The sequence below is a fragment of the Cervus canadensis genome, chromosome 33 (genome assembly GCF_019320065.1).
Source record: "Cervus canadensis isolate Bull #8, Minnesota chromosome 33, ASM1932006v1, whole genome shotgun sequence".
Taxonomy (NCBI): domain Eukaryota; kingdom Metazoa; phylum Chordata; class Mammalia; order Artiodactyla; family Cervidae; genus Cervus; species Cervus canadensis.
The window spans coordinates 24,362,341-24,374,818 of record NC_057418.1 but is presented as its reverse complement, the minus strand read 5'-3'; the positions used below and the strand labels follow the sequence as shown (position 1 = coordinate 24,374,818).

General features: G+C 37.4%; 1 protein-coding gene across 3 annotated transcripts in view; it reads left to right on the top strand.

The window, feature by feature from the left end:
* Positions 1 to 12,478, top strand: part of SYNE1 (spectrin repeat containing nuclear envelope protein 1) — a 474,926-nt gene that overhangs the window by 261,257 nt on the left and 201,191 nt on the right. For all 3 annotated transcript variants that reach the window (XM_043457157.1, XM_043457156.1, XM_043457158.1), the window contains 5 exons: positions 1,854 to 2,030; positions 3,759 to 3,905; positions 7,937 to 8,062; positions 9,446 to 9,622; positions 10,693 to 10,958. In XM_043457157.1, coding sequence (XP_043313092.1) covers positions 1,854 to 2,030; positions 3,759 to 3,905; positions 7,937 to 8,062; positions 9,446 to 9,622; positions 10,693 to 10,958 — 893 coding nt within the window. The remainder of the gene's footprint in view (positions 1 to 1,853; positions 2,031 to 3,758; positions 3,906 to 7,936; positions 8,063 to 9,445; positions 9,623 to 10,692; positions 10,959 to 12,478) is intronic.

Below are 12,478 nucleotides of genomic sequence, written 5' to 3'. Positions count from 1 at the left end.
GGCAACAGCTGAATCCTGGTATTCAACTTCTGAACGCATTGTAGCATATTTCCCAGCTAATAGTTTTATTTTTTAATTGCAGAATATAATCTATATGGAGTAATTTATCAGAGAAATTATCTTTACTTTAGAAAAGTACAGCCAAAGATAGGATACGGACATAGTGGTCAGAGAGTCTAAATTCTAGCTAAAGTCTCTTCTTGCTAATTGGGGGACTTAGCCTCTCTGGGCCTCCTTTTTCTCCTCTGTAAAGGATGATAATGACATCAGTCCCATTACATAGCCACTGTGCTCATCAGAGAAGATAATATATCTGAAAGTCTTTTGTAGACCACAAAGTACAGTACCGATATGCGATGTTCATATCTTTATTAATATGTATTTTTTAGTAATCATGTGTGCCAAATGACAGATATCATATGTTCACAACTTTATGAGGCTATTTTGGTAAGCTTAATGGGAAACTGAATTTTGGTTGTAATCTGGTCAACATCTACTACTGTGTCTTAGAAAAACCAGTTAACCATTCCAGGTTTCGAGATCTGTAGGAGAAAATTTTATTTAGCAAATGTGAACAGAAAATTAATGACATGGTATAGTCTATTTGGCACTGAGTAAACAGCCTCAGTAACCTCGTGATGGGTGGTTCATTCCAGCTTGAAGAAAAATGCTTCCTTTCAATATGGCATGTATAATAACTGTTAACCCAGCACCATTGGGAAAAAAAGTGGTGAACCTCCACTGCTGGAGGACCATGTGTTAGCCTAGGAAACTTTGTAATGTGTCACTTGTCACTAGCATTGTATTGCAGTAAGGAAGTTAGAACCTGATTTGAAAAAGTTGGGTCCCCCTCTCTAAATGACCTCTGAGAAAGCTCGATAGAGAACAGTCAGGCATAGTGTGTGAGCTGGAGTCAGGCAGAGACCGGTCCAAAGCCAGGGCTCTGCCTTTTACTACTTCTGTGACCTTGAACACGTTTTATAATCTCTCTATGCTTAAACAATAAAAATAATAATAATAAATATTTATCAGGGCTCATATGCAGTCCCTGGGCTGTAGGTGCTTAATAAATGTTAAGTGGTAAATGTTATTTTTATTTTTATCAACATAAATATTAGATGTAAATTAGATCTTACACAGTTTAGACATTAAGCTATTACATAAATCAGGTATATTATTAGATAAATTAGACATTAGTTAATTAAATTAAATTGTAATTAGGCTATTTTAGATATAAATTAGGGCTTCCTTGGTGACTCAGACAGTAAAGAATCTTCCTGCAATGCTGAAGAACTGGTTTTAATTCCTGGGTTGGGAAAAGCCCCTGGAGGAGGGCATAGCAGCCCACTCTAGTATTCTTGCCTGGAAAATCCCCATGGACAGGGGAGCCCAGTGGGCTGCAGTCCATGGGGTCGCAAAGAGTGAGACATGAGCGAGCTACTAAGCACAGCACAGAGATATAATTTATACCAGAATTGCAATTTTTAGAGTTGAAAAATGTATGGATGTCTGTTTCACTGGTAATATTACCATGGAGCAGATCTCTAACTGAGGTCAGTCTTATGAATTCACTCTTAAAGGTTATCTCATCATTCTGTATAACTTAATCCATTAAACTCCTTAAATCTTCTCATTGGAGAATCTCTGAAAGTATACATTTTTTATTTCATGTGTTGATAGGAAGACACCAAGACATTTATTTCATTGTGTTGATACCAAGACAAATTGCAAAACCCTTTTAAAAGCATATTAAACAGTGAAATGATTGATCTTAAACTTTCTGTTTGGTGAATAGAATATTTAAAGACTAAAAATGGAATAATGAGAACTGCATATTTGTTTCATCTTTGAAGGCAATGATGGAAGAAATTGCTGGTTTTGAAGACCGTTTGAATGACCTTAAAACCAAAGGGGACAATTTGATCAGCCAATGTGCAGATCACCTTCAAGCGAAACTTAAACAAAATGTACACGCTCACCTGCAGGGCACAAGGGACAGTTACTCAGCCATCTGCAGTACCGCCCAGAGGGTGAGTGCCGCTGGAACGTTCCAGAATGATGAGGAATTAAGGAGAAAGGCTGCGCAGGCTGGAGGTTTTTCAAAATAGTTTTTATGCTTCACCCTTTGGATAGATTTCCCAGTCCATGTGTACACAGAAATAACATGTTATATGTTTGATTAATGTGATGAAGTGGTGAATTTCAGACATTTGGTTTCACTCAATACCTTTATTCCATGAATTGATTATGAAAAAAAATTTAATTTTGTTTGTTTTTATTCATACACCATCAATACTTCTAATTTGCCATTTATTCTATAACACCAAAATAAGTTTATTCTGTAAATCTCACAGTACTTTTTTTGCTTTTAACCCTCTGTAACCAGGTTCTACTCTAATTCAGTATTTCTGTGTATTCATATAGAAATTGAGAAAAGACATAAGCACCAATTTCAAAGTATGCTTCAGTGGGTATTCTTCCAATAAAATGGAATCATTAATGTTATAGATATAAGTCTAAGATAAATAAGAATTGCTTTTTTAAACAGCAATTAGGTAAAATTAGTGGATTACTTTTTATTCTAGAATTTATAAATGACACTGAGAAGAGTGCATGTATTTTTCTTGCTGGGCTATTGAGTCAAGAACTGGAAAAATATAAGTGACACAGGGAAGATTATTTGTGTTCTTTCATTATGATAATTAAAAAATGCTGGCTATTAGCTGATTCCTAAACTTGGAAAATTCACTTTCAAACTGTTTATTTAAAAAAAGGATAAAGGAATCTAACAAATAGCTATAGGAGATGATGAAGGGGAAAAGGAGAATGAGACAAGAAAAATGCAGCATGAAACTTTCTGGTCAGCTTATTCATTCACTCACTCAACAGAAATATACTGAACACCATCTTTGTAGTGGACTTTTTCTGTGCAGTTACTGCTTCTGTTGTCTCAATAACCAAAGAAAAGTCAGTCTAACCTCATATTCTTTTTATTCTTTTTTTTATGAGTAATTTGCTCAAAAAACCATCATAGGTATATTTACCTTGGTTTCAAGGAAACATGTAATAGTTTCTCAACAAGTCTTTATGGATAAAATGAAAATTGTTTGGCTGGTTGAGGAACTATTAATTGAAATGACATATTAGAAAATGTTGGAAAAAAAAAGAAAATGTTGGATTTTTCTGGATATATAATTTTGGATTACTCTGGATTATTGTTGTCCTGGAATATTGCTTCTGAATGAAATGAGGGCATCAAACTCTTCCCTCCCCTGTGTTATAATTTAGTTCCAATTTACCTTACCCCTAAAGAAGAAGCATTTCAGCTGAGAGACATTGGTTATCTTTTCATAAACTGGCAGTTTATTGCTACTTTTAGTTTCTCATTTAAACAAACAGGGCAATTTTATACAATCGGGAGAAGCTGAAAAAGCTTTTGGTTTAGGTTTGACCAATTTACTTCAAAGATTCTATACATTCTAGCACATTTATACTGTTATATTAACCCTTCCCACCTTCTCTTTCCATAATCAGAATATTAGTGTTGTAATGCATGGGTTGAGAAGTTAGAAACTGGGGCATGGCCCACATGCTTTGCAACGTTTTGGAACATATGCAGGCTCCATCAGTGTGTGTCTGATGTCAGGGAGCATGGCGAAGGGGGATCCATTTATGGTGGATTTGTTTCATTTGCTTCTGTGATATCTACAGCGATATAAAACAGCTCTCACAACTGCTGCATGATTATTCTGTCTCAGGTGTACCAGAGTTTGGAACACGAACTTCAGAAGCACGTTAGTCGACAAGACACCCTTCAGCAGTGCCAGGCCTGGCTTTCTGCGGTTCAGCCGGATTTAAAGCCAGGCGCGAATCCCCCTCTTAGCAGGGCAGAAGCTGTCAAGCAGGTATTTTGTGATTCCTGAAAGTTTATATTACACTGTGATTCATTCATTTGATGGAAACATGTTAAGTACTTGTTATGTGCAAATTGTGCTGAATATCAAAATATAAATAATGTCTGAGCTTGATCCTATTCAAATTCACATTCTAGCCAGGAAGATGAACACACAACTAAAGATCAATCTGGTAGAATAAATAAAGCATGGGCACTGTGGCCAAAAGATTGCTTTTAGTACCTACTCAATAGGGTCACCATGGATAAACCAAACCATTGAATTCCTCTGTGCCTTAATGTTCTAAGTGATTGGACATTACATTGGACTGACCGTTATGAAGAAATTCAAATGCCATGCCATAATGTACCCGATTTGCTAACAGAAAAGCAAAATTAGCCTCTTCCACCTTTTTTGGTACAGAACAAGTTGCTTGTTAAATAATTATTGAATGAATGCTGAATGAAATATTGTCATGTAACGGATTCTGTGGCATATTAATTTAACATCTACATGCTTAAAATGTTGCTGCTGAGATTTCATCAGAATATTTGAGATATGTTTTTAAAACTTTTGAGCTAAACAACTTTTCTATGTGGTTCAAAGAAAATATTCCAAAGGAATTTAATTGTAAAGGTTATTGCTGCCAGATATAAGATAATAGTAAAAATTCAATTTTTTACCTCAAGCTGAGATTAAAATAATATGCTTGTTCATTTAGTCCACTAAGAGAATGTGTTCAGTTTATATGCCCCCCAAAGTATGCCTTTTGGCTTAAATGATTTACATTATTTAAGTCATGAAATGATTCACAGAAGTGCACCTATTATACCTTATAAAGAGTAGAATCTGGACAAATCAAACATGACTTTCCTCGAATCAAGAAATGAATTAAAGATTGTCTGCATTCTGCTTTTTCATTAGATTGTCAGTTACTTAGGCCATTTATTGTCTTATGGCTATTTGTTTCCACTGTAGTTAATTCAGAACAATCCAGACCAAAACTTGATATTTCTCCTTTGTTCCCAAAAGTAGAATTAAAAGAGAGGGGGAAAAATAACATTAATCCAATGACCCTTTACTAGAACAAGAAGTTTCTATGTCTCCCCGCATTAGCCATGGTTTCAGGAAGACGCTGATCCTTCTAGTCGCCCAGATTCAATGACTGTATAGTTTGGTTTTTGCTTCCTGCCCTTACTGCACTGTATCTCAAAATAGACTGCCCTCTTCAGAAAACAGCCAGAGAAGAGAATGAGAAGTATTGAAAACACCAAATCAACTGCTTTGATGGTCTGCAGTTGACTTTGGTCATAGTCCCAGGATCCACTGTGTATCCCCCGGGGCCTCCCACATGAAAAACACTCAATATATATGTAATGATAACACAGTCCCCACTACCACTAGTCAATGACAGACTGATCTGATTCCATAAGAATGTCATTTGTTTTTATAAGGCATGACATGTGAATTTGAAGGAATAAGAAAAAGTCCTATCGGATTTGGCTTTCCAGTCAGCTCAAATGGTAAAGAATCTTCCTGCAATGCAAGAGACCTGGGTTCGATCCCTGGGTTGGGAAGATCCCCTGTAGAAGGGAATGGCAACCCACTCCAGTAGTCTTGCCTGGAGAAATCCATGGACAGAGGAGCCTGGCGGGCTACAGTCCATGAGGTCACAAAGAGTCAGACACGATGGAGCTACTAACATTTTCACTATCAGATTTGCCCTTGAAGTTGGTTTTAGCAAAAATCTAAAACTGTTTGTCATTTACAATCAACAAGTTTCTCCCAATATTTTTGGAATCAGGCCAACTCTAAATTTTAAAATAAGTCACTATTCTTTCTAAAGTAAATACATTTATAAAATAAAAATTCTAATATCTTATTCTCTTCTTATTCCCAAAAGCCGTTTAGGACAGATAATGTTCTCTGAGGCACAGGTACATGGCGGGGTGATTTGAGTTAGAGGCTAATGATGCTAATGGGAAGTGAAATACCAGTCAGTTTGTATAATGAATAAGACTTTAGGTACTGTTTTTAACTTAATGGGAAATCGATCTGTACTTATTACATCTGCATGAGAATGATGTGTCTGGGCAATCCACACAGAGAAAAAGATACTGAAGTAAAGATCAAAAAGTTAGGCTGCCTTATTGACTATGATTTTGGAAAATCACATAATATTTCTGTTTGTCAGCTTTATCCTGTACAACTTGCAGTCTATACCTTCTTCCCCATTTATCACAAAGATGTCGTAAGAACCACTTTTCACCACTTCTGCTATCCACCACCTTCCATCAGACCATCATCAATTTTCATCTGACTCCTGAAGTAGCCTAAAAACTGGTCACCTACTTCCACTGTTCCTGTCACCCCTTTTTTAAAACCTATATTGGGTCATTTATCCCAATACCTTCCAATCACATGCGTGCACGCATGCATGTTCAATTGCTTCGACTGTGTCCAGCTCTTTAAGACCCCGTGGACTGTAATCCGCCAGGCTCCTCTGTCCATGGGATTCTCCAGGCAAGAATACTGGAGTAGGTTGCCTCGCCCTCCTCCAGGGGATCTTCCTGACCCAGGAAAGGTTACAAATGTAAAATTTGAACTGGCATCTCCTGCATTGGCAAGCAGATTCTTTACCCACTGAGCCACCTGGGAAGCCCACCTTTCAATCACACTTAGAATAAATTCCAAATTTCTGACTACAGTCAATGGATACTCTGGTTGAATAATTTGTTTTCCAAAACTGAATATTTGCTAATAAGGAGGCCACCTTTCATAATTGCAGTTGAGGTTAGACTGGTGGTTCTCAACCAAAAAGGAGAGATGATTTTGTTGCCCAGGGGAAATTTGAAACAGTCTTCGAAACAGTCTCTGAAGACAATTTTGGTTGTCACAACTATGACTGGTGGGGATGTTCCTGGTATCAGCCAGGGATGCTGTTGAACATCTTGCCATGCGCAGGACACTCCCACGGCAAAGAATGGTTTGTCTTCAAATGTCAATAGTGCCACAGTTGAGAAGGCCTAAAAATATACACTCTGCAAATTGGGAGGTATGGTCAGTGTCCCCATGAGGTCCTCCAAGCTTTGGCCCTTGCTCACCTTTTAGACTCTGCTCCTACCTAGCTCCCTCTGCTTTGGCCTGAAGCTTTGCACTTGCTATCCCCTGTCACACCCGACTGCCTGGAATGCCCTTACCCCATGGCGTGACTTGCTCCCTCTACAACTCAAGGCTCTTTCTCAGAGAGGTCTTGGGGGTACGTTCATCCCAAAGTAACAGTGCTTCTTCATTATATTAATACTCCCCTACGCTTACCTTGCTCCGTGGTGTTTATCACTACCAAACATTGCATTGCATATTTGTTTCTGTGTTTATGTATTATCTGTCTTTCTCATGGAAGTTCCACTGGAGCAACAGTTTTGTTTTGGGGACTGCTGCATTCCCAGTATCTAAAACAGAGCCCGCAGGGCCTCTGAACAGCTTCAAAGAAACACATTTCTCTGTGCTTCTGTGTGTAAATCAAGGATTCACCTGGAGATGCCTTTCTTGGGCTTATGGAAAGGGAAGACACTATGTGAATTTTCTGCAGAGAAAAAGAGCCCAGCCGTGTGCATTTTTATCAAACTCCATTGAAGCCTACAAATGCACAATAACCTTTTATGTCTAAAGAATATGCAAAAACATGTTAAGAAACAGGCCAGAGTAGTCTATTGATTCTTTCTCTGAAATTGAAAACAACCTAGAATGTGAACAGAGAATCTGGAACAATTGTGGACGTTTCTTGGGTGTTCTCCTTTCCCAGAACTTACAGACTAATTAAAATAAGAAATGGCTAGTGGACAAATGGCTCGCTGCCATTGTGCTTTGAAAGATTTCTTTTGAATACTTAATACATGTCATTTATAACAATGGTATGATAAAAACACTGAGTATAGCAAGATTATTTTTGAAATGTCAACAAAATACTGCAAATGTACAAATATTTGCTATCTAAATATAGCATCCCTCTCTTGCACTCTAACAATTTTTTTTTTTTTGAGGTCAAACACTTCAGAGCTTTGCAAGAACAAGCAAGGACCTACCTAGATCTTCTCTGCTCCATGTGTGACCTGTCAAACTCTTCAGTGAAAACTACTGCAAAAGATATTCAACAAACAGAACAAATGGTAAAAAAAGTTTTTAAAAAAGTGACATTGGATATGTCTGTTTGATCATATTCTCTTGCTTGCATGTTGCTGCTGCTGCTGTTAAGTTACATGTGAAAAAAAAATTCTCCTTGGATTACTCTTGCTATAATGCTCCTTCAGGCATTTTGATAAGTATGTATTGAATTTCAGCTGAGTCACAGAAAAGTAGGCACACTCTGATACTGACGCCTCTGAAATGGAACTGAAATACTTAGTCCCATTGAACTGCTGAACATTTGTGCCTCTCTCCTCTCCTCTTGTCTCTTCAATTAGCGTTCTTCTTCTTTTCCTATATTTTTCTGATCATTTTTGTTGTTGTTGTTCTTTTCCATCATTTTCTTTAGGTCATACTTATGTATGAATGTATGAATGTATGAAAGGGACTTACTATGAAAGGGTCCTATAAAGTGCGTATGAAAGGGTCATACTTAGTGTGAAAGGGACTCCTGACCCTTGCATTCTCTTAGGATAGCAAACATCCGCCATGACTCTGCTAATTCATCGGCAGTGGCTGAGGGTGGTGTTGCTAAGGGTCCTGAAGCTGTGTTTGGGCTTTTTGGGCAGGGTTCTGAGGAATCAGCAGTACCTCTGCGCAGCGGATAGATGGCACCATAGAGGTCATGTGCCTTCTGCTGCTGCCTTAAACTCTGCAATGTGTTCGGATTTAAAAAAAAAAAAGACCCGGTTTTGGTATTTAATTGATTAAATATTCCAGAAGAGTAAAATGTTCTAAAAGAAAAAAGAAATTAAGATAAATAATTATAATATAAATATTAAAATAACATTTTTTTTACTTTTATATTTTACTATATTACCAGAGCAAGTCTGTTTTTAAATCTTTAAAAAAGATGATAGAGCATCTATATTTTTTACAGAAATGGATTATTGAAAAAAGTTCAAAAACCAGTGAAGCAGATCTAAACATATATCCCAAACATTAATAACTCAGTGTTCTATAAGAGGTATCAGCAAATGTGTGATAGAGAACAATATAAGTCTTTTCTAGTTAACCCCAAGACCACATTGTTGAGTCTGTCAAACAGATGTGTCTACTGAAATGCCCCATGTTAAAAAAAAACCATCAGGGCAGCTTCTGACCTAATAAATTGGTAGAACTTCTAAAGCCTCACAGTACTGATTGAAATCGTATGGCATAAGTCTTTGACACTTGAAGTCTTTAGAAAACTGAAACATAAAATCTGTTTTTCTTGGAGCAAATAATTTGGGGCGGCGGAGGGGGGGGAATTGATCACTGTGTGTGTGTGTACCCAAGTGTTGGCCTGCATACATGGACAGGCTGATTTACTGAACATAAGTGTTTCTGTCTATTGCTGCTGACTTTTGCCTCTGTGTTTTCTCCAGATCGAACAAAGGCTTGCCCAGGCACAGAACCTAACTCAGGGCTGGGAGGAGATCAAGCACATGAAGGCTGAACTCTGGATTTACCTCCAGGATGCCGATCAGCAGCTGCAGAATATGAAGAGGAGGCACTCAGAACTGGAGCTAAACATCGCACAGAACATGGTATCTCAAGTAAAGGTAGGAATTCACATGTCTCCAGGGGAGACAGAGGCAACCAGCATGGGTATGTGTCGGCCAGTCCTTACACATAGTTAGTTAAAGAACAAGATAGAATCAGAACCACGTTCATTTGGTGCCAGAAGAGTGCAGATCAGAAAGTCAACATTCAGATATTTTCTGGGAGCTCCCGTTGGCTACTTGCATTGAAGGACATTCACTCTGTAGCTTGTTTATGAACAAAGCAACTGGTTCAGTTGGTTCAGTGGTTCAGCTGGCAGAACCAGAAGGCTGTGTCTCTAAACAAACACAGAGCCTTACTATTTATTAGCTTCTCATCACAGAAATTGCTAAAGCTGTAGGACTGTAAATGTATCAATTTATTAAACATATATTTAGGCACTCCAGTGGTTAGGACTCAGCGCTTTCACCACTGGATCCTGGGTTCAGTCCCTGGTTGGGAAACTAAGATCTTGCAAGCCACAAGGCACAGCCAAAAAGTAAATAATAAATAAATATAATATGTAATATATATATATTTGTTAACATAGTTAGCTTAAATGTAATACAATATTTATATATTTAAAATGCAATAGAAAATTATTAAATTAACCTGATTGGAAGTTGTACCAGATTTTTAACAAACTTTAGGGTTTATATTTTCCCTGTGATAATCAGTCATTTATATTTTCTGCTGGAATGTTGTCTGCATATAGAGAAAGAAAAATAGAGAGGAGATAAATTAGATTTTTTTTTCAAAGCCATGAACCTTAAAATTTTTTAGAAAACTAAGGATACACTTTAAGACAGAATGTTAACTTTTTCTCTTAGTGACTACAATGTTGTTCCACATTTATCAGTTTTTCTTTTTACTTTCCAAAGTAACACAAGAAGATAACCGCAGTTTCCCTCTGACTCTTATATACTTGGCAATTTGTATTCATAAGAAAGCATGATGGCTTTCTCTGTCCCTCAGTATACATTCTTCAGTTACTTAAAGTGTTCAGAGGTGCTGATTCTGTGCTTCAATCTGTATTTATGTGGGGAGCAGGTTATAATATATTGTTTATTTTATTGTTGTTATCCTTTAGGATTTTGTTAAGAAGCTACAGTGCAAACAGGCATCGGTGAACACTATTACAGAGAAGGTGGATGAGTTAACCAAGAAGCAAGAGTCCCCTGAACACAAGGAAATAAGTCATTTAAATGACCAGTGGCTGGATCTGTGCCTTCAGTCCAACAATCTGTGCTTGCAAAGAGAAGAAGATCTCCAGAGAACACGAGATTACCACGACCGTATGAACGTCGTCGAAGGGTTCTTAGAAAAATTTACTACAGAATGGGATAACTTAGCCAGGTAACAGCAGTTCTCTAGTGGGCCACCAAAATGCTAAGCCGGAAATTTCTTAATTTCTGTAAAAATCAAAAATATCTTTCTTACATGTTAAACATCCATTTTCTATCATGGATGCATAAATCAAATTTAAATACTGATAAAACATTATTAAGAGTCTTGTGTGATTGTACGCATACAGAATCATGATTTTCCTCACACAATATTAATTTAAGTAGTGAATAAAAGGAAAATGTTTGAAAACAGTACTGATTCTACCTGTGACATCAGGAATATTTCAGAGCTGTTACACTTTGACTTTAAAGTACATCCCAAGAATATTTCTAGTTTTAATTACCTGTTATGGGACTCTTATCTGTAAATTGAGGACATGAATCCTTCCTGAAACAAGTTCCATAGGTTTCTTGCCAATTCTGTGAAGTAAGACATTCTATGTAATTCAGTCTAGTTTTTTCTTGTACTTGTGGTATTTGAGAACTTAATGAACAATCTGAACTCAATTAATGTGTATCTTATGGCTTCCCTGATTGCTCAGATGGTCAAGAGTCTGCCTGCAATACAGGAGACCTGGGTTTAATCCCTGGGCCAGGAAGATCCCCTGGAGAAGGAAATGGCTACCCACTCCAGTATTCTTGCCTGGAGAATTCCACAGACAGAGGAGCCTGGAGGGCTACAGTATAGAATCACAGAATCAGACATGACTAAGTGACAAACATATTTGATTTTATAGCAACTGAACCCCTCTTTACTTTTTCTTTGAAAAGGATTCCCTCACCCCCCACATACAGAAAGTCATCATATAGAAATCTTTCTGTAATTCTGATCACTATGATTTATTAAAATCTGTGCTTTTTCTGCCCAGATTTATTAATTTGTGGCAATTAAAACTGAAAATATATTTTAGGTGTAATCCAATTGGTGGACTTTTTGTTTATGTGGATTTCTGTTTTAGAGGAGGTACACTACTTTCTGATGTGTTTACTTTTTCTTGATGCTCAACATTTTACTAGTCTTTGGGATAAATCCAGTGTCAGCAAAAGCCTGTATTTCAGGCTGACAGTAGCACCTGGGTCTGGTTAACCCACAAACACAACAGACTCAATATGTCCATGGCAACCCACTCCAGTATTCTTGCCTGGAGAATCCCTGTGGACAGAGGAACCTGGCAGGCTACAGTCCATAGGGTTGCAAAGTGTCAGACACAGCTGAGTGACTAAGAACAGTACAATATGTCTCAAACAGAAGTTATCATACAGACTCCCAACACGCCTCCTCATACTTCAGAACTAATTGTTTTGTAAGTGAAAAAGACTCTAAGATTCAATTTTTCTCATGTGTGTCTTGTAGTCAAAGGAATGAGAATTCTTTGCATCTCACACTTACTTTTAAAGCTTCTAATGATACACAGAAAATGTCTGAGTTATCCCAATGAGCAGCTGATAGAGTCATTGGTTATACCTTACACATGGCATACTGTCTACCATGGGGTTGTTTGCTGGAACTTCTCTCAGGAAAGCACAGAA